The 27,047-nt window shown below is 44.2% G+C and overlaps 1 protein-coding gene across 1 annotated transcript; it reads left to right on the top strand.

Moving 5' to 3' along the window:
* On the top strand, positions 1–26,889 carry HEBP1 (heme binding protein 1). Its single transcript, NM_001266629.1, is given in 4 exon segments — positions 1–178; positions 11,180–11,318; positions 13,552–13,732; positions 26,362–26,889. Coding segments are annotated over 4 exon segments (570 nt in total). The 5' UTR covers positions 1–100; the 3' UTR covers positions 26,534–26,889.
* The last annotated feature ends 158 nt before the right edge of the window (positions 26,890–27,047 follow it).

Raw genomic sequence — 27,047 nt, 5'->3', positions numbered from 1 at the left:
GCCGCCCCGCCGCCCCGCAGCCGGTGGTCTCTGCCCGTGGTGCTCCGTCGCCCCCGCCACCTCACGTCCTCCCGTGTGTCGGGAGCGTCTCGGCTACACCATGTTGGGCATGATCAAGAACTCGCTGTTCGGAAGCGTAGAGACGTGGCCTTGGCAGGTCCTAAGCAAAGGGGACAAGGTAGGCCCTCAGGGCTGCCGAGGACCTGAAGGATTGCTGCGTCCCACCCCCACCCTCTTCGGGGCTGCAGCGGGTGCTGAGGGGCAGGTGGGGCAGGAATGTGCTATCGAAGGTTCGTTCTGGTGTCTGTCACGAGTGCGGCTCTCCACCGCCCAGCACTTGGACTGGGAAGAAAAGGAATGAGAGGTCCCCCTGCAGCCGGTGGTGGGAGGAGGGGGGTAGACAGGAGAATTGATCCAAGGAGAGAATCCCAACCTGGGGAGTTGGGCACTGCCTGTTGAATGCGTTCTTTCGTTTAAATATTCCAAACATTCCGAACAGTTTGATTTGTTGAGAGACACTCGGTTGCAGAAATGAATGTGGCCAGAAACTCCCAAGTACTAGAGTACTGAGGACAGTAGCCCCCTTTATCCGCGGTTTCAGTTACCCGTGGTCAGCTGCTGTCCGTAACTATTAAATGGAAAATTCCAGAAATACAAAAGTCCAGAGTTTTAAGTTTCCGACCATTCTGCATAGCAGGATGAAATCTTGATTCCTGGGACCGGAATGCCCCTTTGTTCAAGGTCAGCCTCCTATCTCTAGTACCGGCCCTTAGTCACTTAGTAGCTAGCTTGGTGATCGGATCGACTGTGGCGGTATTCAAGTAACCCTTATTTTACTTAGTAATGGCCCCAAAGTGCAAGCTTAGCAATCCTGGCGTATTGTTATAACTGCTGTATTTTATTTTTGTTGTTCATCTCTTACTGTGCCTAATTGATAGATTAAACATTATCATAGGTATGTATGTATAGGAAAAAACATAGTAGGTACGGGGTTTAGTTCTGTCCACAGTTTCAGGTATCCACTGGGGGGTTTGGAAGGTATCTGCTGTAGATAAGGGGGACTACTGTGTAAAAGAACAAGACCTGTGCAGAATAGAAATAAATGCGCTAGGCAGGGAGCACAGGGGTGGTCAATTCTCCGGGGGGGGGCTATGATGGGGCCTTCAGTGGAGTGTCCTGAGCTAGGCCTCAGGGATGTGTAGGAGTGCACACAACAGAGAAGAGCATGCACAAAGGCCCAGAGCTGTACCATTGCTTTTGGCCAAACAGATCCGCTGGAGTTGGGTACCTAGAATACAGAATGAGTGAGGAGAGCATAACTGCTGTCTTCCCCCAAATTTATATCAGTGCTAACATGGGCTAACTGGACTGCACCCCTGAAAACAAGGAGAGTGCTGCTAGATTATAATCTCCTGGTAGACAGGTAGTTTGAACAGTGCAGCTGTATACAGAGCTCCCAATACGATGCCTCATTTGTGAAAGGACTGTATTGCCTGGGGGCCAAGTTCTGATACCTAGTACAATGATCTTCATATCACGAAAGTCCTCAATTAGACTCTAATCTGAACTCTTTGAGCAACCAAAGACCTTTCACCTGTTCTTATCTCTGTTTCCCCAACTCTATGTAGAATGAACAGTTTAGCCCTGATCAGAGGTCCCACATTTGAATACCTGCAGCAGCCAGGCAGGTAATGGAAATGGATGGCCCTAGCTGTTTTAGGCTACTGAGGCAAATCAGAGAGTGAACTCAGGTCCCCATCTATAGAGGGCAGTTCCAGCCCCTTGTTGCTATGCAGTGATATGATATGAAACATTGTTGCCAAATTCTTAAGGAAAACCATGTATCCAAATTCTTATGCGAAATCACCCAATTTAAAATTAATTCAACGACAACTATTTTTTGAGTGCTATGTGCCAGGCACTCTTCTAGGCAACAGGATAAAAGAGTAAAACCAGCAAAAGTCTCTGCCCCCATGGAACTTACGTTTTATTGGCTAATGAAGAAATAAAATGTATCATGGATCAGATAGTGATCAGTGCTGTGAAGAAAGCAAGCAGGGAAGGGGAGTGAGGAATAGGGAGTGTTAGGAGTGAGGCTTTGGTTTTGAGTAGGGCAACTGACATAGTTGTGCATAGGCTGGACACAAAGGCAATAAGGATGCCAGTTATTAATATCAGTCCTGCTCTGAACATCCAAAGAACCCACCCAAGCCAACACAGAGCTGTCTATCCACCTCCCTGGGCAATGAAAAAGGTACCTGGTAAGGTCTGTAGCATCACTGGCCTCCCCATCAGGTAGTTGCCCTACTCAAAACCACAGCCTTTCTCCTAACAGCCCTGATGAAGGTTCGTGTGGTTCTAACACTTTAAGAATCCACGTGTTCTTGCTTTTTGTCATGGAATGGGACTCACTTTGTCTTTTTGAGTTGATGATGATGGTCCACACAGGCGGAGAGTCTGGACTGGTTCGTAGCCTGTGCCCTCAGATTCCTTCCTCACCCGTTCCCTGCTCTGCTATCTCCCTGTGGAGTGGAAGCTGACCCATTTGCCCTGTTTGCCAGGTCAAATGTCAGCTGGCGCCCAGCTATGTTTGCTCAGTGGGAGTCACTACTGGGAGATAAGAGGGGAGAAACCAGAGTATTTCTTCTTCTCTACCCCATCAGAGCCGTACTACTAGGACCTTCTCTGTGGCTTCGGCTTCGGCTACACAGGCCACCACGGTTCTAGCTCCTACCCGGTAACCTAGGTATCTGAACTTAGGTAACAGGTAATCCTCCCTCTATGTCTCCTAGGGTGCTTACTAACCTCTAGGTTGCCTGTCTGTGCCCTGCTGGCATCTCAGTCCCTCTGTTATCTATGTAACCAATTCCTTGCATTGAGGTGCCTCTGCTCTAAATACTCTGGTAGTTTCTGTTTCCTGTTTGACTCTTATTGATACAACGTCACCTGCCATTAATTTGGGGCCTCTGGGATAAGGAGAACTCCCTAATAAGCATCTTCTCTCAGCGTTTGATGGGAATATGGGGCCATATGCGATATTGGTACGAGATTAAAGCAAATCATTTAACCCAAATGAACTTCAGTTTCTGCAGCTGTAAAATGGGTATAAAAATATCTTTTCCATCTATTTCCAGAGTTACTATAAATATTAATTTCTTTAAAACTATGAAGACATTTTGTAAAGTAGTATACACATTCTACAAATATAGTAATAGCATTGTATCAGTGCTCATCTCAGCTTCATTCTTTCTAGCTGTGTGGTCACAGGCCAACTTAGCCCCTCTGAAGCTAATTGTGGGAGAAAATAATAGTTCATATCTTAGTAGATTATTCTGAAGTCAAATGAGATAACCAATTGTGAAACTGTTCAATACTAGTACTTGGTTGGAGATGGAAATGGTTAGCTTCCCCCTAGTTTTACGGTAAAGTGTGGGTAAGTTACTCAATATCCCCTGTGAGCCCTTGAATTCCTCAACTCTAAGATGAGAATAACAATGCCAATGGGAAATTAATTAATTATGCATAGATACTTGTAAATCTTTTTTTTTTTTTTTTTTTTTGAGACGGAGTCTCGCTCTGTCACCCAGGCTGGAGTGCAGTGGCCGGATCTCAGCTCACTGCAAGCTCCGCCTCCCCGGTTTACACCATTCTTCTGCCTCAGCCTCCCGAGTAGCTGGGACTACAGGCACCTGCCACCACGCCTGGCTAGTTTTTTGCATTTTTCAGTACAGAGGGGGTTTCACCGTGTTAGCCAGGATGGTCTCGATCTCCTGACCTCGTGATCCGCCCGTCTCGGCCTCCCAAAGTGCTGGGATTACAGGCTTGAGCCACAGCACCCGGCCTGTAAATCTTTTTTTTTTAAATATACAAACTTAAGGGTATTATTTTTGAAGAGAACCTCTCCCTGAAATTATCTTTTATCCTGGAAACAGCCTGGGTCAGAAACTATTGTCCACTCTTCTGGGCAAATGATGGCATACCATGTTCCCCATATAGCATGGGCTTCAGGCTCACCAGATGTTCAGGACTGATTCCAAGTACTTGGCAGGAAGGCTAGTACTGCTGCAGACCTTATCAGGTGCCTTCTTAACTGCTCAAGGAGGGAGAAGGATAGACAGCTCTCTGTGTTAGATTGGGTGGGCCTTTGGATGCTCAGAGCAGGACTGATATTAGTAACTGACATCCTTATCAGATTTGTGTCTGGCCTGTGCACACAGGTTAGGACCTGATAGCCTGACTTTGAGTTCTGGCTCCACTATTCACCCACTGCAGTTTGGGCATGTTACTTAACCTCTTGTTCCCCAGTTTCATCTGAAAATGAAGATTAAAGCACTAACTTCTTTACAGGGTTATTGGAGAAATTGAATGAATGAATCCATGTAAAGCATTTAAAATAACACCAGACAAATAGAAAGTACTCTGTCAGGTTAATTATTATGATCAGTATTTTCTTGTAATGAGAAAGCAGGCTTCCAGCATTAGCATGTATACCGACTACATGAAGTGGGAAGAACTGACCTTTCAAAGGACTTGCAAATCCCATAGCCAGAGGCATTCTTGTTAGACCTTTGTCTGGGACTTGAACTTGACCAAGGTTCCCATTGAATGTTGAAAATTGATTTTTGTAGCCGCAGGCCAAAATTTCTATCTAGGAACTGATTGGGAGCAGAGACTAATGGAGATGGTGTGAAGGAGGGCTATTATTGTGTTCCATGTCACAAGCAAATGCACTAAAGATGTTAAATTTTAAGAATCAAGACTGTGTTAACTTAGCTGCCTTATTCTCTACAGCAGTAGAGAATTCTAGTTAAATAAATTTAAATAGAGCTCCCTGGAGAACTAGAATAGTTTTACAATTCCATCTCAAGCCTGAATTTTCACAGTGGTCCCGTGGTTCAAATGAGTGATTATGGATACAGATGCTATGAAAACAAGTGGTCCCTGCACTGGAACTGGTTTAATACATTGTGGCCCAGCTTTTCTCCAGGAGATCCTATTAGACGAGGTCCTCATCTCTCTGCCCACCTATTTTGGCTCTTGTATTCCTTGTCGTTAGAGTAAAACTAGGTTTTACTCTGCATCTCTCCTTTCTCACAAATATTTGTAGAGTGGCTACAATATGCAAGACGTGGTACATCTAGGTACAGAGAGATAGAATGGTGAACAAGAGAAACAGTCCTGACCCTGTGGGGCTTATGGGTGGGAGTTTAACACATCATTTAATTGTAATGACAAGAAGGATTGTGTTATGAAAGTACAGGGTGGGTAAGAACATCACAGGGAACCTATTTTAAGTCAGGATCCTCTCTGAGGAAATAACTTTTAGATTGGAGCCTGTTAGATGAATAGGGAGGTACCAGGCAAAGGCAGGAGGAGAATGCTCCAGGGAGAGGGAGCAGCAGACACAGAGGCCCTGGTGTGGAAATGACCGTGGCATCAAAGGAAACAGCAGAAAGCTGCAGAACAGGTGCTGTGAGTGTGGCTGGCAAAGTGGGTACAAGCTCAGTGGTGTCTGCGTCATCAAGGGCAGGTTAAGAACTTGGTGAATGAATGCCTTTAGGCAGGGGATTAATTAACACAGATTGGTGTAGAGTGCCCTATGTATGCTCTCTGGACAATCCCAACCTCATTCACTGCTCTAGTCTCCCCTTATGTTGATGACTGCCAGATTTACACCTCTATGCCAGTGCCTTGCTGAGTTCCAGAGCTGTATGTGCAACGGCCCAATGGACAGTTTGCTCATCTGTATCAGGAGGAGGTGAACTGATGGACACACAAGACCCCTTCCAGCTCTAGAGTTATCTGACGTTAGGGGTTCCTAGAAAGGAGAGATCACTCAGGAGAAGGAGGTGGTCCTTAAGAAGTCCTTAAGGTCCTTAAGGCTTTAAGAAGCCTTAAAGGATGATAGGTGTATCATGGGGGACTTGGCTCTCCGAGTCGAGCTGGAGTACTTTCTTGGCAGCCTTTCTTTCCTTGCTGTGGACTTTCTACCTGGAGAACAGGCCGAGAGCCCCGGGGGACTCATGCCATTTTATAGATCTCTTTTCTGCTGCAGAGACCCTCCATTCAAGACCCAGACATACTTGCAAAATCCTATGTTTTGTAACATAGGATTTTGGTCACAAATGTCAGTTGAACGAATGTAGGGTAGATGAACTGGCTTGCTATCAAATCACCATCACTGGACTAATGGTTACAAAATCCAACTCCCACGAGAGCGTCTGAGTTCTTCTGAGATCTGGACCCTGCCAGAACACCTTTCTTGTGTCCTGTTGGACGGTCTTTGCTCCAGCCACAACTATTTGTACTATTTGTACCCACAGCCATCATACTGTTCTTGACCTCTCCTCATTTACTCCTGGGGTACCCACTGCCTGGAATCTCCTCCCCCAAATGATCAGAGCATTTACCGCCTTGTGCAATAATTTGTGTAATTTTCCTCACCACCCTCCTGAGTATCCCTATCATATTCATCTCCAAATCTGTAGCACCTGGCAAAGGTTTTCGATCATGTTTATTCCATGAATCAATGAAGTCATGACTGGACGTCCAGTTGGGTGATCTGTAACCACCTCAAAGTCAGCTTGACCTCCCCAAACATGTTATCACATGCACCCATGCCCCTTAAACTAACCTAAGTAGTCCTTTCCTGTGTTCCCATACTGCCCTGGCACTCCTCACCCCCTAAAAATGTCATCAGATGATAACCTTCTGTTTTCCTGGCATCTTCCCTTATTAGGCCATGCCGATCCTGATATCAGGAACCAAGACTTTCATGTCTGTCTTATAGCACCTGGAACAATGTTCAGCACATAGTAGATGCTCAGCAGTTGTTGGTTAAATGAATAAAAGAAGAAAAGAAAGACGAAAGGAAAGAGCCAGTTAGCTCTTTCTCCAGTGAGATCTTGTCTTTGGTTTTCCCATTTGTAAAAGAAGTAACTGCCTAAAATGACTTCTGATACCTCTGTTCTGAATTTGACACGGGCATACAACTGTCCGCCCACAGTATCTAACACAGCGGCTAAAGAGAGAGGTTACAGACTAGGCAACATTGCAAGACCCCGTCTGAAAGACAGAGAGAGAGGAAAAGAAAAAAAAAAAAGCAAAGACACTTTGGGAGGCTGATGTAGGTGGGTCACTTGAGCTCAGGAGTTTGAGACCAGCTTGGGCAACATGGTGAAACCCCTGTCTCTACAAAAGAAGACAGAAAAAAAATACAAAAAAATTAGCTGGGCATGGTGGCACACACCTGTAATCCCAGCTACTCAGGAGGATGAGGTGGGAGGATCACATGAGCCCAGGAGGTTGAAGCTACAATGAGCCAAGATTGTGCCACTGCACTCCAGCCTGAGCAACCATGAGACCATGTAAGAGGGAGGGAGGGAAGGAAGGAAGGAAGGAAAGAAGGAAAGAAGGAAGGAAGGAAGGAAGGAAGGAGAGAGAGAAAGAGAAAGAAAGAAAAAAGAAAGAAAGAAAAAGAAAGAGAAAGAAAGAAAGAAAAGAGAAAGAAAAAAAGAAGGAGGATAAAGAAAAGAAAGAGAGGTTTAAATGCTCACTTCACCCCCCATAGCTATGGAGAAACTTGCAGTGAATATGAGACTAAAGTACACTGGAGTTTGGCAACTGGAATTTTTGTTTCAGTTTCACCATTCGGTAGTTACGTCACTTGGAGCAACTTAGTCTCTCTCTGGTTCTTCATTTTCTCCTTGATAAAATTAGTTAGATTAGGTAAACTTTAAAACCAGTTTAGGTTCTGAACTTCTGTGATTCACAGGATAGTGTTTCTGGAATTTGAAACATTACAAGTGCCAAGAGTAGGTGTGTACTCAAATGAAAGGGGATTCTGGAATTCTCTGTTGCAACAGAAAGAGCAAAACACCCTAAGTTTACTTAACAGTTTGCTACTGAAGGCTCTTTGGAAGTGTCAGATTCACCAGATGGAGGGCTTCACAGCAGCCTCAGAATGATTCGGCACGGTGCCCCAAAGTCAAGGCTGACTTGCTGCCTCATGATTCCTGGTCTGGCGCAATTTCCTCTACCCCATGTGAAGTGGGGGTTAAGTAGGAACTTGGCACTCAGGGTTAAAATTACAATATTAAGGCCGGGCGCAGTGGCTCACACCTGTAATCCCAGCACTTTGGGAGGCGAGGGTGGACAGAACACCTGGGATCAGGAGTTTGAGACCAATCTGCCCAACGTGGCAAACCCCATCTCTACTGAAAATACAAAAATTAGCTGGGAGTGGTGGCGCGTGCCTGTAGTCTCAGCTACATAGGAGACTGAGACAGAAGAATTGCTTGAACCTGGGAGGCAGAGGTTGCAGTTAGCAGAGATCACACCACTGCACTCCAGCCCGGGTGACAGAGTGAGACTCTGTCTCAAAAATAAAAGAAATATTCAATATGCTCATTGAGACTACACTTGCCACTCACAGCCCTACACTCCTGCCTTCCTCCAGAGACACCTTCTGTCCCCCCTGGGAGTCACACCCTCTTCCATAGTTGAGAATCGTCAGTCTAGGATATTATATGGAAACCTATTTGACCAATCTAGGGCAGCCAGGTTCCCTACCACGTGTCTGTTTTTCATAATCATTATTAGGAGAGACAGCACCTTAATCAAATAAATATCTGTTGCACTTCTAACATGTAAAGCTTTGTGGTATAGTTTCTGCCCATAAAGGCTTTATTGCAGATTGTTAAAACTATAGTAATGGTTCATTACCAGATGGTAAAATTAACATAGACCAACTTTTCTTCTTCTAATGGAATAGAATAAAATTCACTCCAGTAGAGTAGAAGAGAAGAAAACAGGATAGGGGGAAGGAACAACAACAACAACAAAAAGAACCAGGATGCATCTCATCCATAAGGGTAAAGCATTACTTTGTGAAACTTTATTTTAACTATGTGTATGTTCATGATAAGACAGCCTGTAAAAAATGCTTTCCTTCTTGTGGATTGTAATTTTTTTTCAAAGTTTGAAGAACACTTCCTTACAGTATGTCCAGGAATACAAAATTAAATTATATGAGCGATCATGTGGCAAGGAGCAGGAGGTGCGCTGAAGGAGAACTGTGGAGGTCCATAATGAGTCTAAACACCAGGGAAAGGATAGTCCAAGGACGGGGCCTCAATGCAGAAAGTGGTGATGCGGAGATGAAAGAAGGATTTACGTGAAAGGAGACAATGGAGCTGAGCACTAAGCGGATTGGGAGGCTGTGATTTAGTGAGACAAGAGTTTGGGAGAGGATATGCTGTGTCTGGGAGCGCGGTGTGAACAGAACTACAGTCACCCCTTCCTGTCTGTGGGTTCTGGATCCACGGATTCAACCAACCACAGCTGGAAAATTTTTTTTTTTTAATGGCAATACAGAAATAAAAAATACATAAATCAACAGTAGAGGCCAGGCGTGGTGTAACTGCCTATTGAGTTCACCTTGCCTGCTGCCTAGATAGAACCAACTTATCAAGACAGGGGAATTGTAATGGAGAAAGAGTAATTCATGCAGAGCCAGCTCTGCGGGAAACTGGAGTTTTGTTATTACTCAAATCAGTCTCCCTGAGCATTCGGGGGTGAGATTTTTTAAAGATAATTTGGCAGGTAGGGGCTTGGGGAGTGGAGAGTGCTGATTGGTCAGGTTGGAGATGGAATCATGGGGGAGTCGATGTTAGGTTTTCTTGCTGTCTTCTGTTCCTCGGTGCAATGGCAGAACTGGCTGGGCCAGATTACTGGTCTGAGTGGTGTCAGCTGATCCATGGAGTGCAGAGTCTGGAAAATATCTCAAACACTGATCTTAGATTTTACAATAGTGATGTTATCCCCAGGAGCAATTTGAGGAGGTTGAGATTCTTGGAGCCAGAGGCTGCATGACCTCTAAATTGTAATTTCTAATCTTGTAGCTAATTTGTTAGTCCTGCAAAGTCAGACTGGACCCCAGGCAAGAAGGGGGTCTTATTGGGAAAGGGCTGTTACCAATTTTCTTTCAGAGTCAAATCATGAACTGAATTCCTTCCCACAGTTAGTTCGGCCTACGCCCAGGAATCCCACAAGGACAGCTTAAGGGTTAGAAACAAGATAGAGTCAGTGAAGTCTGATTTCTTTTACTGTCATAATTTCCTCACTTAAAATTTTGCAAAGGCGGTTTCCATTGTGGCCCATGCCTATAATCCCAACACTGGGAAGCCAAGACAGGAGGATTGCTTGAGCCCAGGAGTTTGAGACCAGCCTGGACAACATAGGGAGACTCTACCAAAAAAAAATTTTTTTTTAATTAGCAGGGCATGGTGGTATGCACATGTTGTCCCACTTACTCAGGAGGCCAAAGTAGGAGAATTGCTTGAGCTCAGGAGGTTGAGGCTAGTGAGCCACGATCATAGCACTGCACACCAGCCTGGGTGACAGAGCGAAACACTGTCTCAAAAATAAATAAATAAATAAATAAAAGATATATGTGTGTGTGTTTGTGTGTGTATACACAGAATAGCAACTATTTGTTTGGGTTTTACATTGTATTAAGTGTTGTAAGTAATGTAGAGATGATTTAAAGTATATAGGAGGATGTGTGTGGGTTATACGCAAAATACTGTACCATTTTTTATCAGGGACTTGAGCATCCATGGATTTTGGTATCCATAGAGGTCCTGGATCCAATCCCCCAAGGATGCCAAGGGACAACTGAACTCTGATTCTTCTTGAATTGCAGTCCTCCTACTAGAATGAACCTAATCTTGGGGGCTTCACAGTTTTGTTGGATTGTGGTTGTTGTATTTTTTGTTTCCTCCCTTCTAAGTTTTTCTTTTTTTATTTTTTTCTGGATCTCCTATTTGTTTATCTTCCAACCTATTTACTGAATTTTTCTTCTCTGTTACCAGATTTTTAATTTCTGAGAGCTCTTTTGCTCTCTGAGTGTTCCATTTTTGTAGCATTCTGGTTTTCAGGATGCAATATCTTCTCTTATCTCCCCAAGAATATCAAGTATAAGATTTTCCTGCTTTGAATGTTTTCTTTACAAGAATCCCAGAACCTGTTTCTCACAGCTCTTCATACTCAGGCCTGTCCCTTCTGCTCTATGGCCATACCCACAAAGGAAAGATTTTCAGCCTTCTGTTACTGCTTCTAGAGACATCGCAAGTTGCTACTTTGTAACTCTTAAACACTCTGCCTTCTCTCTCTCTAGGAAGAAGTCTCCTATGAAGAAAGGGCCTGTGAAGGAGGCAAATTTGCCACAGTAGAAGTGACAGATAAGCCTGTGGATGAGGCTCTACGGGAAGCAATGCCCAAGGTCGCAAAGTATGCGGGGGGCACCAATGACAAGGGTGAGTACCCCTGCAGGACATGGCTCTGGTCTTGGGGGCCAGCTTTGCAAGGTCTCACTTCATCAGTGGTAAACACAAGTGAGGGGCTACAAGGCACCTGTAGCGACCTGTTGCAGCGACCCGCGAACCTCCTGCACTATGTGAACAAGCAGTTTATTGCAGGAATCTGGGGCAACAACTCTGGTATCAACCCAGCCTGTCCCTCAGTTGAAGGCATCCCTGCTCAATATCTCTGAGTTCCTGCTTCACTCCCAGGTGTGGGACCATATGCTCTATTTTTTTTTTAACCTTGCAGTGCTTATTTTGTCTTTGGATTGGTTGACTAGGTGACGTGTGCCCACAGTAAGCTGAGCTACAGCACAAGGCAAGGCCAGCATCAGGCTGGAGATCCCCAGAGTCAGCCCCTGGTAGCTCAGATTCTGCTGGGTCCTGAGGCTCAGTGAGCAGGGGGGTTCCAGACCCTGTCTGGCACATGAAGGGTCTGAGAATTCTTAGCCTATCCCGCTCTTAAAAACTTGGCAGTTCATGCTGGCCACCTCTCTACTTTTAAAATGATAAGCCTGAAGTCTCATGAAAGGTATACCTGTTAGATGTAAACCATATTTTAAAATGAGTTTGACTCGTAAGAAGCCCTCTAATTTGGGTAGCACTTTGGAATCACTGCAAGACAAAAATGGGCCAGAAAGCAAGGGGAAAAAAGAGATGTTGTGTTTAATTTTTAGGATATTTCTCAAGCTGATAATTTAAAGAGCTAAAAACATGTATTAGCCTTAATAACATTTACTAGAAGCTGCCCTATTAAGTAGCCATTCTTTTATTCCTTTACTTACTTAATAAAAATGCTTTAAAAAAAAAATTTACCAGGACTAAAGTAATCAGGCTTTGGAAGATATGTTAACCTGTAGGAGGTCAGGAAGAAATCTCTTCCTTCTTAATACTGTCTTAACATTTTTTTAGATGAAAATATGTATAAGAATTATGAAACTCGGCCGGGCGTGGTGGCTCAAGCCTGTAATCCCAGCACTTTGGGAGGCCGAGACGGGTGGATCACGAGGTCAGGAGATCGAGACCATCCTGGCTAACACGGTGAAACCCCATCTCTACTAAAAAATACAAAAAACTAGCTGGGCGAGGTGGCGGGCGCCTGTAGTCCCAGCTACTCGGGAGGCTGAGGCAGGAGAATGGCGTGAACCCGGGAGGCGGAGCTTGAAGTGAGCCAAGATCCGGCCACAGCCTGGGTGACAGAGCGAGACTCCGTCTCAAAAAAAAAAAAAAAAAAAAAAAAAAGAATTATGAAACTCACTAAAGAAAACCTTGAAAATAACAAAACAGTATTCCCTAATTCCCCCGTTCAATACAATCAATGTTGTCTTTTGAATATATTTTTTAGGGCTTTTTAATGTAATCTTAGTGTTCCTACAATTACGTATCCTGCTTCTGTTAGTTATTATTTCATAATTATTTTCCACTAGTGCCAAAGAGTCTTCTTAAGCATAATTCCTAGCTATGTTACACGGCATCATGTGTCTGTAATTCACATAGACATATTCCTGTTCTGAACTGAATTTATCATTCTGCTGTCATGAATATCTTATTACCTATAGCCTTTTCCATATTTTAGATTGATATTTTAAATAGGCAGTAATTAAATACTGGCTAGGCATGGTGGCTCACACCTGTAATCCCAGCACTTTGGGAGGCCAAGATGGGTAAATCACTTGAGGTCAGGAGTTTAAGACCAGCCTGGCCAACATGGCAAAACCCCATCTCTACTAAAAGTACAAAAATAAGCTGGGCATGGTGGTGTGCACCTGTAATCCTAGCTACTCGGAAGGCTGAGGCACAAGAATCGCTTGAACCCAGGAACCCAGGAACCCAGGAGGCAGAGTTTGCAGTAAGCCGAGATCACACCACTCCACTCCAGCCTGGGCAACAGAGCAAGACTCTATCAGAAGAAAGAAAGAAAGAGAGAGAGAGAGACTGATAATCTACAGTCTTGCTATATATTGCCAAATCATTTTTTAGAGTTGTACCACTATACTCCTACCAACAGCGTATACAAATAACAGATGTTCATGTATTTCTATGTATTTTTAACACTTGAAATGTTCATTGTTAATTTCAAGAACAAAAAATACCGCCTTGAAAGACGAATGGAACTAATGTGTCTTCCACAGCCCTGAGCAAGCTCTGTCTCTGATCCCTGCCTCACTCTGTGTTTTTGTGTTTTCAGGAATTGGGATGGGGATGACAGTCCCTATTTCCTTTGCCGTGTTCCCCAATGAAGATGGCTCTCTGCAGAAGAAATTAAAAGTCTGGTTCCAGATTCCAAACCAATTTCAAAGCGACCCGCCAGCTCCCAGTGACAAAAGCGTTAAGATTGAGGAACGGGAAGGCATCACTGTCTATTCCATGTAAGGAGATGATCCTTCGGGCATCCATGGGTGGCGCTTGATTCCCATACCACTCCTTACATCCCCTCTAGCAAGCATTCGCATCAAATTTTTATGGTTGCTGAATTAATTTAAGTAGGAAATGCTGAATCCTAACAGTTTCTCATTTTAATTTCTTCAGGCTGCAGCACACACACATTTGCATTTTATCAGAATAAATGCCTTGGCCAGTTGCCAAATTCATGGATAGAGCTTAAGCCTTGTTTAAGTTTACAGTGAATGTCTACATTAGCCATAGCAGGGTTCTAGGAGACTCAGCAAATATCTTAAGTCAAGCCGCGGTCTGGATTCGTGGACACATGGGAAGCATAAAGGGCTGAGGAATACCTGATTTCTACCCCACACTCCCTTTAATGCCAGAGAGCAGGGAATATTTGCCAGAGCTGGGCTGCCACCCTCCTTGTTGTTCCTGGGCAGTAGTCCTTTGAGCAGAGCACACATCTATTCTCTTGTCATCCTGGTCCTGTTTCCAGGACTTCATGTGGGGTCATTTTCCCTTGACTATAGAGAATAGCAGGTGCAAATGGTTGCTAGTTTCTGTCCCTCGAGCTCCAACCTGCTCTCAGAAACCAAGTCTCTTCTAGATCATTGATGACTCCTCACGTTTGTTAAAATCCTCCCATGTGACAGGCACCAAACCAGCCTCAGGGGAAGACCAGGATCTTCACCAGAAGTAACCATAGGTGGTTTGGCTCTGCTCGGGAGCAACCTCCTGAAAAATTCATATACATATAATCTTGCACTGTACTGAGTATTGGTCCACTTTCAGGGACCTCCAAACTTGGCTGCCCTGCTGCAACGCTGCACCTGATGGTGGGACCATTTTCCCTGGAGCTGTGTGAATGTTCTGAGAATGTGAGCTTCACTGCTGTGTGCAGTCCTAGGCCAGGTGACTGCAGGGCCCCCCAGAGGACAGTGAATGTAATGCAGCTGGGAGCTGGCACCAGAGCCTCAGCTCCTGTGCTTGTCCTGCAGTTCTCATTCGGACTTCCCAGCTTCCCTTCAGAGGGTGTGAAGAAAGCAAATTAACTTAACATTATCTTTTCCTAGGGTAGAGAAGTACGTAGGGTGCAGCATTGAAGGAAGCACTCACTCTCACAGCTGTCCAAGTGCAGGATGGGGACTGAGATTGAGCGCCTCCTTAAATCTTGTGCCCTGGGTTAGATGTCTGCTTGTCTTTTCCATTCTGTTTCCTGTGTTTGGGAAGCAGCAGGTATAATATAATGAACTTATATTTTGTTTGAATTCCAGCACTACTGCTTACTAGCAGGATGATGCTTGGGAAGTTACTCAGCCGCTTTAAGACTTAGCTTTTGCATTTGTTAAGTGCTGATAATATAACCTCCTATATATGATGTGTGTGTGTGTGTGTGTGCATGTAATGTAACCTCATAGGATTATTGTTAAATATCTTTCATTATTTACTAAGATACTATTTATATGTTACCTAATGTTTATGACCTGAAGCAGGTTTTGGCAATTACCCCTTCTGTCTGTTCATTCTTATTTCATAAGGAATGAGACAGACATGATTGAATCAGTTCACATTAAGACTTCAAGCAGATGGGGCTAGTTTCTGATCATTTGTTTTACCAGACCTGGGTAATGAGTGGATACATATTGTTTTCTTTTGTCTTTAACTGTTTAGTATGGGAATTTTCAAACTTATAGAAAGGTAGAAGTGTATAAGATCATGAAACCGTATGTGCCCATCCCCCTACCAACAGCAGTGATCAACTCAAGGCCAATTCCATGTCCTGTGTATCTTCACAGCATTCACCCAGCCCTACCCTGGATTATTTTTAGGCAAATTCCAGACATTATATTATTTCATTCATAAATATTTCAGGTAACTACTAAAGTTTTTTTTTTTAATATAATCACAATACCTTATTTTTTCTGAAATTTTAATAGTAATTCATGAATTTGTAATATAAAATATTCAGTGCTCGGATTTCCCCTATATCTTATTTGGTTTTGTTTTTGTTTTAGTTTTTTTTTTTTTTTTTTTTTTTTTTTTTGAGACAGAGTCTCACTCTGTCACCCAGGCTGGAGTGCAGTGGTATGATCTCGGCTCACTGCAACCTCTGCCTCCCAGGTTCAAACAATTCTTGTGCCTCAGCCTCTCGGGTAGCTGGGACTACAGGCATGTGCCACCATGCCTGGCTGATTTTTTGTGTTTTTAGTAGAGACAGGGTTTCACCATGTTGGCCAGGCTGGTCTCGAACTCCTGACCTCAGTTGATCCACCCACCTCGGCCTCCCAAAGTGCTGGGATTACAGGCGTGAGCCACCGCGCCCAGCCTGTTTTTTTTTTTTTTTTTTTTTAGACAGAGTCTTTCTCTGTTGCCCAGGCTGGAGTGCAGTGGTGCGATCTCGATCTCGGCTCACTGCAACCTCTGCTGCCTGGGTTCAAGCGATTCTCCTGCCTCAGCCTCCCAAGTAGCTGGGATTATAGGCACCTGCCACTGCGCCTGACTAATTTTTGTAGTTTTTTAGTACAGACGGGGTTTCACCATCTTGACCAGGCTGGTCTTGAACTCCTGACCTTGTGATCCACCTCCCTTGGCCTCCCACAGTGCTGAGATTACAGGCGTGAGCCACCACGCCCGGCCATCATTTGTTTTAATATTTTGTTAGAATCTGGATCCAAGTCAGATCTTGCAGTACTTTTTTGTTGTTTGTTGTTAAGAGACAAGGCCTTGCTCTGTTGTCCAGGCTGGAGTGCAGTGGTGTGATCATAGCTCACTGCAGCCTCGAACTCCTGGACTCAGGTAATCCTCCCACCTCAGCCTCCCAAGTAGCTGGTACTACAGTTGCACACAACCACACCTGGCTGATGGTACATTTTTAAGCTTTTATTAATCTGTGAATTTCTTTACCAACACACCTTTACATTCTTCCTTTCCATCTGTGGATCATTTGTCCTATTATTATGTGTACTGGATTTTGCTGATTGTATTTCTGTGACATTTTACCACATCCCTCAAGCCCTGTATTGCCTGTAAATTAGTAGTTGAAACTAAAGGCTGGATCAGATTCAAGTTTTTGAAGTTTTGGTGAGAATATTTCCTAGGTAGTGGTGTTTACTTCCTTCAGGGGCCCACAGTTTCTGATTATCCCTGATTGAGTCGTGTTGGTGACCATAGTTCATCATTGCCTAGATGTCTTGTTCCATTAGAGGCCATACAATGATAATGTTCTCTGTTTTTCCTTCTTCTTTTATTACCTGAAATATTTTGGTAAAGAGAAACTTCCCCTCATTTACTATTTGGCTTCCTTTATTTCGTATAGAAAAAGCCAGATACATGCTTGCTTGATACCTTCTCTTTATTTACCAGTTTTCAGAATGATAATTTCATTCTGTAACATCCTCAAGGTGAGGTGGTCTGCATCTTTGTTTTTTGAGTGTAATTATAAAGGTATGAATTTAAACATATTTGATATGTTTCAGTTTGTTGCAGTTATTATTCTTATTGATGCTCTAATTGCCCCACTGTTGGCCAGTGGGAGCCTCTTCAATTTGGTTTCTTGGTCCTTTTGACACAACTCTAGTAGCCTTTGATGGCTCCCTGGCTTTCTGGTATAATGAGATGTTTTGAGCACATCTTAGCATTTCTTGCCCCAGAGCTGGAATTAGCCATTTCTCTAAGGAATGCTGGTTTCTTATGGTGGGAAGGGGTATCTATTTAAAGGGTACTATCAAAGGCAGGTCGGTGACCATTTCCTTTTAATTCTCTGAAATCTAAACAGATGAAAGTGCCAAATGTGGTGTCCAGCCTGGCTCCATGGAATTTTTAACATGGAGTTCTCACACAGCATATGGTCATTCCTCAACTCACCACTTGATGTCACTGCATAGTCAAATGAGCATTCAAAAGTACCCTGCAGTGATTTGTGTTATTTCTGATTCTGTTGAAAGCAATGTTAATGAGATGGTGGAAGGCAAATGTACTACTTCAAATGCAAAAGTACTCTATCAAATAATGCAGTGAGTGCATTCAATGACAAAATTAATTCTAAAATGAAAGCCTGGCATCCTTCATTCAGTCTTCCTTCTTTATGAACTTGTGAAGAGATGTTTACAAAGGAATTATACATCTATTAGCATTGTTAATTACTGGAGCTTTTGGATGAATAGAATGCTGTGAAAAAAAAAATAGCACTATCAGAATATGTTTAGTATTCACAAGAGGCAATAGAATTATCCTCACACTTAGACCAGCCGCAACACCTCAGACTACCGTCCTTTCTCTCTGCACTTAGGTTAGAGTTTGGCCTTTTCAGCTCATTTCAACACCGGGTTCTCAATAGGGACCAACAGCAGGAGAAATCTGATGGTCTTAATGAGACTTTCAGGGTTTAAATGAAATGTCTAGATATAAAGGAAAAAGTTGGAAACCAGGAGTTTATTTTCAGGGTAACCTGTGCTCCAACCCAGTTCATCACTCAGTGGTCGTAGGACCTTTGGTGTATTGCCAGCCTCACTGCACCTCAGTTTCCTCATCTGTAAGATGGGCATGAGTACCTAGCTTTTATAGTGTTGTGAAGATAAAATGAGATACTATCTGTAAATACCTACTCAATCCTAGACATGAGGTAGACACTCAGTAAATGTTAGCCTATTCTCCTCCTAACTTCACCTCCCTTTGAGAATTTGATCAAGTTTTATTAGAATTAACAATAAAAAAGTCAAAGGTACTGCAGATACACTTGGGTTAGAACCTCAACAACTCCAATAATTATGAGTTTTATAACTTGCAGCAAGTTGTTTAATCTTTCTGAGCCTCAGTTTTCTCATCTATAAAATAAGATTTGTAAGGCATGATTGTGAAGGCCAGTTTCATTGTGCATTTGAAAGAACTTTGTCAGCTGTCAGCACCTAGGCTGCTGATGTCACTTTTCCCTCTAAATAACCGGGCCCCAATGGAGGCCATTGGCAGCTTGGGAAGTTCAGCCTAGAGAAAGAGAAATTTGGAAGAAAGAGCTCAACTGCTAAACCCTTAGGGGGTTCCCGTGTTACCACTTAGGAGATTTACAGACCAGTGTTTGCCCATCTTCCTAGACAATTCAACCCTGTTTGTAACCACAGGAAGTTGGGGCCAAGGGTTTTCAGTCTTAGCACCCTTGCTTTGCCCCCTCACTTCGATTAAAAGGGGACTTGCTCAGCCCTGCTATTGAAAATAGCCCCCTGTGCTTTTCTGTCCCTTTATCCAGCTTTATTTTGCTTTGCTTCACTTATAATCAATTGCATTATATATCTCTATCTACTCATTTATTTATCGCCCTCTCCCCACTAGAATGCAAGCTTCCCAAGGGTAGGGCCTTTGGCTAGAATATAACAAGTATTCAGGCCGGGCGCGGTGGCTCAAGCCTGTAATCCCAGCACTTTGGGAGGCCGAGACGGGTGGATCACGAGGTCAGGAGATCGAGACCATCCTGGCTAACACGGTGAAACCCCGTCTCTACTAAAAAATACAAAAAACTAGCCAGGTGAGTTGGCGGGCGCCTGTAGTCCCAGCTACTCAGGAGGCTGAGGCAGGAGAATGGCGTAAACCCGGGAGGTGGAGCTTGCAGTGAGCTGAGATCCGGCCACTGCACTCCAGCCCGGGCGACAGAGCGAGACTCCGTCTCAAAAAAAAAAAAAAAAAAAAAAAACAAGTATTCAATAAGAAGTTGGTGAATTGGCCATCACATTGGCTCACATCTGTAATTCTAGTACTTTGGGAGGACAACGCAGGTGGATCACCTGAGCTCAGGATTTTGAGACCAGCCTGGGCAACATAATGAGACCCCATCTCTAAATAAAAAACAAAAACAAGTTGGTGAATGGATGCATGAACAAAAGAGCTTCATCCTTGCCTCTCCTGTGCTTCTCTCTCTCTGCTCTCTCCCATAAAGATCTTGGTCCCCATCATAGCTTCAGTTGTCACCAGTATGTTGGTAACTCTCCAGCCTGACCTCTGTCTGTCTCCCCTGAATGTCTTGTCATCCCATCAGACTCAGCGTGGAGCCTGAGACAATGTGGTTTACCCACTCATTCATTCCTTCATTCGAAAGATAGTGGATTCCTTCTTCACTTACTCTGTACCAGGAACTATTTTAAGTGTCTAACAGTAAAATGGATGTCATGAAGTAATGTCTTTGCCCCTGGAAGAATTCAAGTGCCATCTGGATAGACGGGTGACACTTATGCCATGTGACGTTTGCACTAGGTGGGAAGTTTGGTTCAATTTGACAAACATTTATTAAGTATCTCTAATATTTAAGCCACTTCACCTCTAAAAGCCTTGCCGATGATAAGATTCTGTGTCTCAGCCTAACTAATCACCATTTTCTCTCCCCCTACAGCTTTCAGTTATCCCGTAAGTCTTTTATAAACTCCCACCAGGCAGGGGCTTCAGGCTGTTTCTCTGTGGATGATGCCCAGGTCAACACGTCTCGTGCTGCCTTCTCTCCCAAGCACCAGCCTTATATTTCCAGCTCCCAGGAGGCATCACCACGTAATCCTCCTCAAGAATCTCCCAAATCAGCATGTCCAAAACACAACGCAGATTTCCACGCAAAATCAGATCCCTTTCTGTGTTCTCTTAGTGATGGTCCCCTCCCTCCTCCTACCCATGCTGTTCCAATGTCATTCTGACTCCTTCACTTCTACATCTAATTATTGGCTCATCCTGGTCAGCTCCCAGCTGTCCCTTCCTTCCCTTGCATCTACACAGGTCTTCATCATCTCTTGCCTGAATGATGGCCATGGCATTGACTCCCAGCTCTCCCATTTCTGACCCTTCTAAAGTGTCCTTTTATCACCACCTGCCTAAGGCACAGGACTGATCACGTCGCCTGTCTTTGCTCAGAAACTGAGCCTCCCCAGAGGCTGCTCAGCTCTGGCTGGGGGCCTCAGGCCCATCCAACCAGACATTGGGGTTTGAACAAAAACCCAGTTAGTAATGAGATGCTTCATTTCCACTAGGAGAGGGTGGGTCAACTTTGGGTCCCAAATGTTTGACCAGGCAGTAAAGCCTAGTCAAAATGCCCTATAATGGCACTGACTACCCTCCACACACAACACCACTCCCATGTCGACCTGATCTCAGAGCGTTCCACCCGCCCCCACCCAACATGACTCCCACCCCGGACACAACATCTACTTCCAGACCTTTGCTCATACGTCCCCAGCTCCTCTCAACCCTCCCCAGCCTCTGTTTGTTGGAAGTTCTGTGAGGACAGAAGGTTGTCATATTGTTCATTGCCAGCATCAAGAAGAGATACTCTATTTCCAAACAAGGTCACATACACAAAAAAGGTAGAGATGCTCAATAAATGCTTAATATCACCTCTTTCTTAATACCTTCCCTTCGTGTTCTAAGTCAGAACCCGTCATTTGCTATTCCTCACCCCCAGAACATTCTGGATGTACCTTCCACCTTCATTCCAGCATTTCCCTCCAGCCAGCGTAATCCTTCTGTGTGTTTCTCTCCCGACCACCACACTTCGAGCTCTCGAGGGTGGAAAGACGTCTTATCATCCTTACAGCTCTTATGGTATCTGGCTTGCATTTTGTGCTCGGTGATGTTCAACTCAATAAGCAGGGGTCTAGCCTGGCTGAATGAAACGCTTATTGTGTGAAGCCTGTCTTCCTGTTGCAGCGAGACTGTCAGTTCCTGCTCTGACACTTCTTTTGCATAGCACAGGGCTGCATGCACAGCAGACCGTACACCAGTGTGTGTTGATCCATTGATTGTTAAAGTTTCGAAGTTGAGTGGTCAAGCTCAGAGTCATTCTTCCTCCCTGCATGCCTGCACCAGACACTCCCTGAAAGATAATGCGTTATGATTTTTTGCTTCCTTGGACGCAAGCCCCACTTCCCTCCACTAGCCCTCGCTATTGCCTGTGTCATCTTTCCCCTTTCTAACTCTTCCAGACCTTTTGAGTCAGCTCCTTTTGTGTTTCTGGAATCAGGAGTGTGTGTATGTTTGAGATTCCTCAGTTCCCATGGTAACCAAATGCTTTATTCAGAATACTGAGCTCTGACATTGGGTGAGATAAAGCACTGCCCTGGAGGAGAGCTTCTTTCAAGATGAGGCATTTATAGATAGAGACATATTCACAGGCTTACAAAAATAATGTATAGACTTCACGTTTATTTCTTTTAGGGGCTCAAAGCATTTTATGAGCATTTCTTAACTCACCTTCAAGCGCACGCACTGTTACTGTGCTCCATGTCCAGATTGGAAACTGAGGCAGGAACCAATGAGGCAAAGTGTCTACGAATACAGGCAGAGTCAGCCAGAGCTAGGCTCCCTTCATACACCAGGGGGTTCCTGGTAGGGTTTGGTTTCTGGCTTGTTCGTGTGGTTCTGTGATGGGAGTCAGTGTGGTTGGTTAAATTAGCAGAGAGGAGAACTCATGTATCTGTTCCCGTAGCCCACTCAGTTGGTTTGTTTTCCAGTAAAAGGATTCTACAATGAAGCAATAGGGAAAATTTTATCTGCATTACCAGCATTTCAGTCTGCCTGGGAATAAATATAAAGAATTGAGGGTTTTCCCAGAGTGAATAGGAATCCCTGAATGATGACATTCTCCATCTCACTCTCTGCGGGTTTCCTTCTGCTTCTCAGCCCCTTCTCATTGTCCTTTGCCCTGTCCTCTTTCTCCACCCACCACTTAGATATTAGGATTCTAAGGAGCAAGCTTCTGGCCTGCTGTTTGCACAACGTCTCTACCACATGTCGCTTCTTACCATGATTATAGCCAGTACCTACTTGCTGGGCACTCCCAAGTTTCTGTCACTAGATCCTTCTCCTTCCCAAATCAGTATCTCTGACTCCAGTTCTGTCCCAAGCCTAAGGAGGTTTTTACATGGTCAGACACACATTTAGATAATAATTTTTGCATGAATGTATTTCACAGAGGGACCTTAATATTCATATGCCCCCCAAACTAAATCATGAACACCCCTACAGCTGCCCTTCCTGCCTAATGTTACTCTTCGGCCTTTAATCCCTATTCTGGTTAGCGACATCTTTTTCTACCCAGAGGCTTAACTGGAAGCCCTGGAGAATCCTCTCTTCCTTCCTGTCTCTTACCTCCCTCTACATACAGGTACCTCTCAAATCTGCCTTTCTCGCACCTTCATCATCTCGCACTTGGCTGTTCCTGGGCTCCAGTGGCCCCACATCTCTCAACCCCTTGCCATTTCCCCTGTCCCTCCACTGCTACCAGAGGGATCCTTCCAAAACACAATTGGATCATGCCAATCCTCTGCTTTAAAACCCTTTCCAGGACGGGCGTGGTGGCTCATGCCTGTAATCCCAGCACTTTAGGAGGCTGAGGAGGGTGGATCACCTGAGGTCAGGAGTTCGAGACCAGCCTGGCCAACATGGTGAAACCCCTTCTATACTAAAAATACAAAACTTAGCTGGGCATGTGCCTGTAGTCCCAGCTAGTCAGTAAGCTAAGGCAGGAAAATCACTTGAACCTCAGAGGAAGCGGTTGCAATAAGCCAAGATCGCGCCACTGCACTCCAGCCTAGGTAACAAAGCGAGACTCTGTCTCAAAAAAAACCCTTTCATAGGTATAGCTGTGCATCTAGGATCCGGTTCAAACTCTTTAGCATGTCTTTCAAGGCCTTTGCATCTGGCTGCAGTGGATCCACTTCTCCTGTTTGAGTTCCCACCACTGTCCCCTTAGTGTGTGCTCAGATGTTGATTATGTAAATGAGTGAGCGAGACTTACGTAAACACTTCACTCACTATGTCCTAAGTGCTGTCGTCTTTAGCTCTGTCAGGCTGAAGACATCATTTTTATTGTTTAGCCCCGAATTGTTCATTTAACCAAGGGGTCTGATATGTTCAGGCACTATGTTAGGTGTTCAGCATACATCAGTGGCCAAAAAATGATAAAAATCCCTGCCGTGGTGAAGCCTATATTCTAGCAGAGGACATAAAACATAAACAATAAACTGAATGAGTATATTATATAGTATGTTAAAAGGTGATAAGCGCCGTTAAAAAAAGAAAGAAAAAGTAAAACATAGGAAGAAGATTGGGATGGGGTTAGGGAATGGGGTTACAAGGTTACAAAACATTTTAAGAGTAGGCCTAATTGAGAAAGTGAGAATTGTTCATTGAGCCAGTTCATAATATTACTTTGTTATTTTTTTAGTGGTATTTTTTGTTTTTATTTTGTTTTGGAGACAGGGTCTCACTATGTTGTCCAGGCTGGAATGCAGTGGCTATTCACAGATGTGATCAGAGCACACTGCAGCCTCAACTCCTAGCCTCAATCAGTGCTCCTGCCTCAGCCTCCCAAGTAGCTGGGACCACAGGCATGCATCGCAACACTCGGCTACATGATATTTCTTCTTCTTTTTTTTTTTTTTTTGTGGAGACAGAGTCTCACTCTGTCGCCAAGGCTGGAGTGCAGTGGCGTGATCTTGGCTCACTACAAGCTCCACCTCCTGGGTTCACGCCATTCTCCTGCCTCAGCCTCCCGAGTAGCTGGAACTACAGGCGCCTGCCACCACGCCAGGCTAATTTTTTTGTATTTTTTAGTAGAGATGGGATCTCACCATGTTAGCCAGGATGGTCTTGATCTCCTGATCTCATGATCCTCCCACCTCAGCCTCCCAAAGTACTGGGATTACAGGCATGAGCCACCGCGCCCGGCTGTGATATTTCTTTAGATTACCATCATGTCCCTCACCCTGGAGTCAGGAAAAGTCTGTTCTGAGCAAATTGCCAAGTAACAATAATAGCTACTGTTTGTTGTGAGCTTACTATGTGACAGGCTCGGCAATGAGCAGTTTGCACAGTCTTTTCTCCTTTAATCTTTACAGTAGCCTTCGAAGACTGATGTTATCACTATCCCTATTTTACCAGCGAAAAACCTGAAGATTTGAGAAATTAAAGAATTAGCTTAAGACCTAGAAAGGGCAGAGCTAGGATTTGAGCACACATTAGCCGTTTTGCCTCTAACTGATGAAGGAAGACGTTTGAGGACCACTCCTTTGGAGCTTTCCAAAATCAGTACTTAAAGAGCCAACATTGTCCCTTTACCTAGAGAACAATTCAGTGTCACAGCCCAAGTAGGGGCTGCAGAGAGCACTCAACACCTGCTTCTACCTCCAGCACCTGTTTCATTTCAGACAAATGGTTCTCAATCTAAAGACATAGTTCATAAAATCTCCAGTGTCTTTTATTGCCTGAAAAAAGTCTTTCCTGAATGTTCATCATCTGTCTACTAATCCAGTTTCCTCTCATTTGAACTTCAATGAAGCTAGAGCCCAACTTTCTTCATCTCCCTTATTATCTCTTCAATATACTTGAAGAACCAAGCCTCTGCTATTCAAAATTGGTCTCAGTTTCATCCATGTTCAGTAGCTGTTGTCTAGACATTAGAACAACCAATCCATTACAGACAACATCCTGGGTGTTCACATCAGTGACCCTGCAGTCAACATGCTGAATGCTTGTCCAGCATGACCAACCACTTGTAAAAGAGCAAAGCATGATTCAGAGGACTCCACCAAAAATAATGCATTATTTGGCCTAATCTTGGCCTGGTACAAATTCAGACTTTTGAGTCATACAGCTCATTAGAAATTGGGATGTACTTGACTCTAATAAAAATTTTAGTGCAACCCAGATTTAGAGTGGTATATTTAGGGTAGGCTACAAGACGAATTTTGGGACAGAAGCAGATGACGTAAGGGAGAGAATAATAATCTTGAAAAGAAAGACTTTATTGCTTCTCTGTCCCCAATTTCTGCCATCAAAAGAAATGCCAGATTTAGGAACAGTCTCTTTCCTTACTAGAAAAAGAAGGCTTTCATGATTTGAGCAGAAGAAAGGATTTATGAGAAGTGATTTCTTTATTTGGGGCATGTTTAAAGCTTGTGTGGGGCCCTTCCAAGTCTTCCTTGGGTCTTTGCCTTTGTTAGCTCTGAGTTTTTTGTTTTTTGTTTTTTGTTTTGACACAGGGTCTTGTGTTGCCCAGGCTAGCCTAGCTCTGTTTTTGAATGAAGCTGCTACAAGTCACTGCTGTGATGAATTCAATCACTAGAGCTGCTCTGCTGTGGAAGGGGCGTTAGCTACCATACTCCCATACTCATTGCTGCAGCTCTGCCCTAAGTCCCCTGTAGTCTTCCTCCTTCACATGGTGGTGACAGAGCAGCAGAAAAGAGGTGCAACCGGGCAGTAGAGGGAGCCAGAGAAAACGGTGAAGGCTTGGCCTTTGGGAAAGCAAACCTACTGTCCCCTTGGGATATTTCAAGAAAGAAAGGGAGGCTCACATTTGTACTCGGCTACTGTGTTTCAGGACCCATATCAGAGTTTTTCACGTCCATTACTGCATTTAACACTCATACCTTTGGAGGAAAAAGAAAATTTATCTCCTTTTACAGATGAGGAAACTGAGGCTCAGAGAGGTAAAATCAACCCATCTAGGAAGTAGTGACTCAGTCCCCAGTCTTACCACTCTAGCATGCTTGTCATAATAAGCCTGGTGAGTGACTTCTTTTTTCTAAAGATTGCCCCTCTCTCAGAGGTCATGTCCTTTCTTAACCAGTCCTTGCTCTTGAACCCCCAGGCAGTTTGGTGGTTATGCCAAGGAAGCAGACTACGTAGCACAAGCCACCCGACTGCGTGCTGCCCTGGAGGGCACAGCCACCTACCAGGGGGACATCTACTTCTGCACCGGTTATGACCCTCCCATGAAGCCCTATGGACGGCGCAATGAGATCTGGCTGTTGAAGACATGAGTGAGCCACTGAGCCAAGAACTTCCTGGAAGCGTGCCTCTGTGTCTCCTTCCTCAGGGGGCAGGAGGGGACAGTACTTCCCAAGTTCCAACTGCAAGTCCAACTTAACCAACTTTCCTTCAAAGTCAGTTACTGCCAATTTTCTGAAAAAAGCATGTTCCATATACTAAGTCTCTTTTCTCACGGTGGGAAATAGTACAGCCAAGATAGGCAGCATCCTTCTCATTGATTTAGAAAATTCTGCGGTAGACCAGAAAAATCCTGGCAGCTTTTCTCCAGCCATCTGGGTCACTAAAAACTGATTTTCTAAAATTATTGAATTTGTATTTTGTTATTAAGGGGGAAATGTGATTTGTGCCTTTCATCTGTGATTCCTATAAGAGCTTTGTCTTCAGAAAAACTAAAAATAAAAGGCATTGACTTAAACAGCTGAGACAAATCATAAGTGTAATTATTTCCAAGGTTCTACAGTCCTGAAGGTAATATAGGTGTGAGTACTATTGATGGTGTTTACC

This window comes from Macaca mulatta, chromosome 11 (genome assembly GCF_049350105.2).
Source record: "Macaca mulatta isolate MMU2019108-1 chromosome 11, T2T-MMU8v2.0, whole genome shotgun sequence".
Classification (NCBI taxonomy): domain Eukaryota; kingdom Metazoa; phylum Chordata; class Mammalia; order Primates; family Cercopithecidae; genus Macaca; species Macaca mulatta.
Note: the sequence above shows the minus strand (reverse complement) of the source record. Positions and strands in the feature narration are given on the sequence as shown.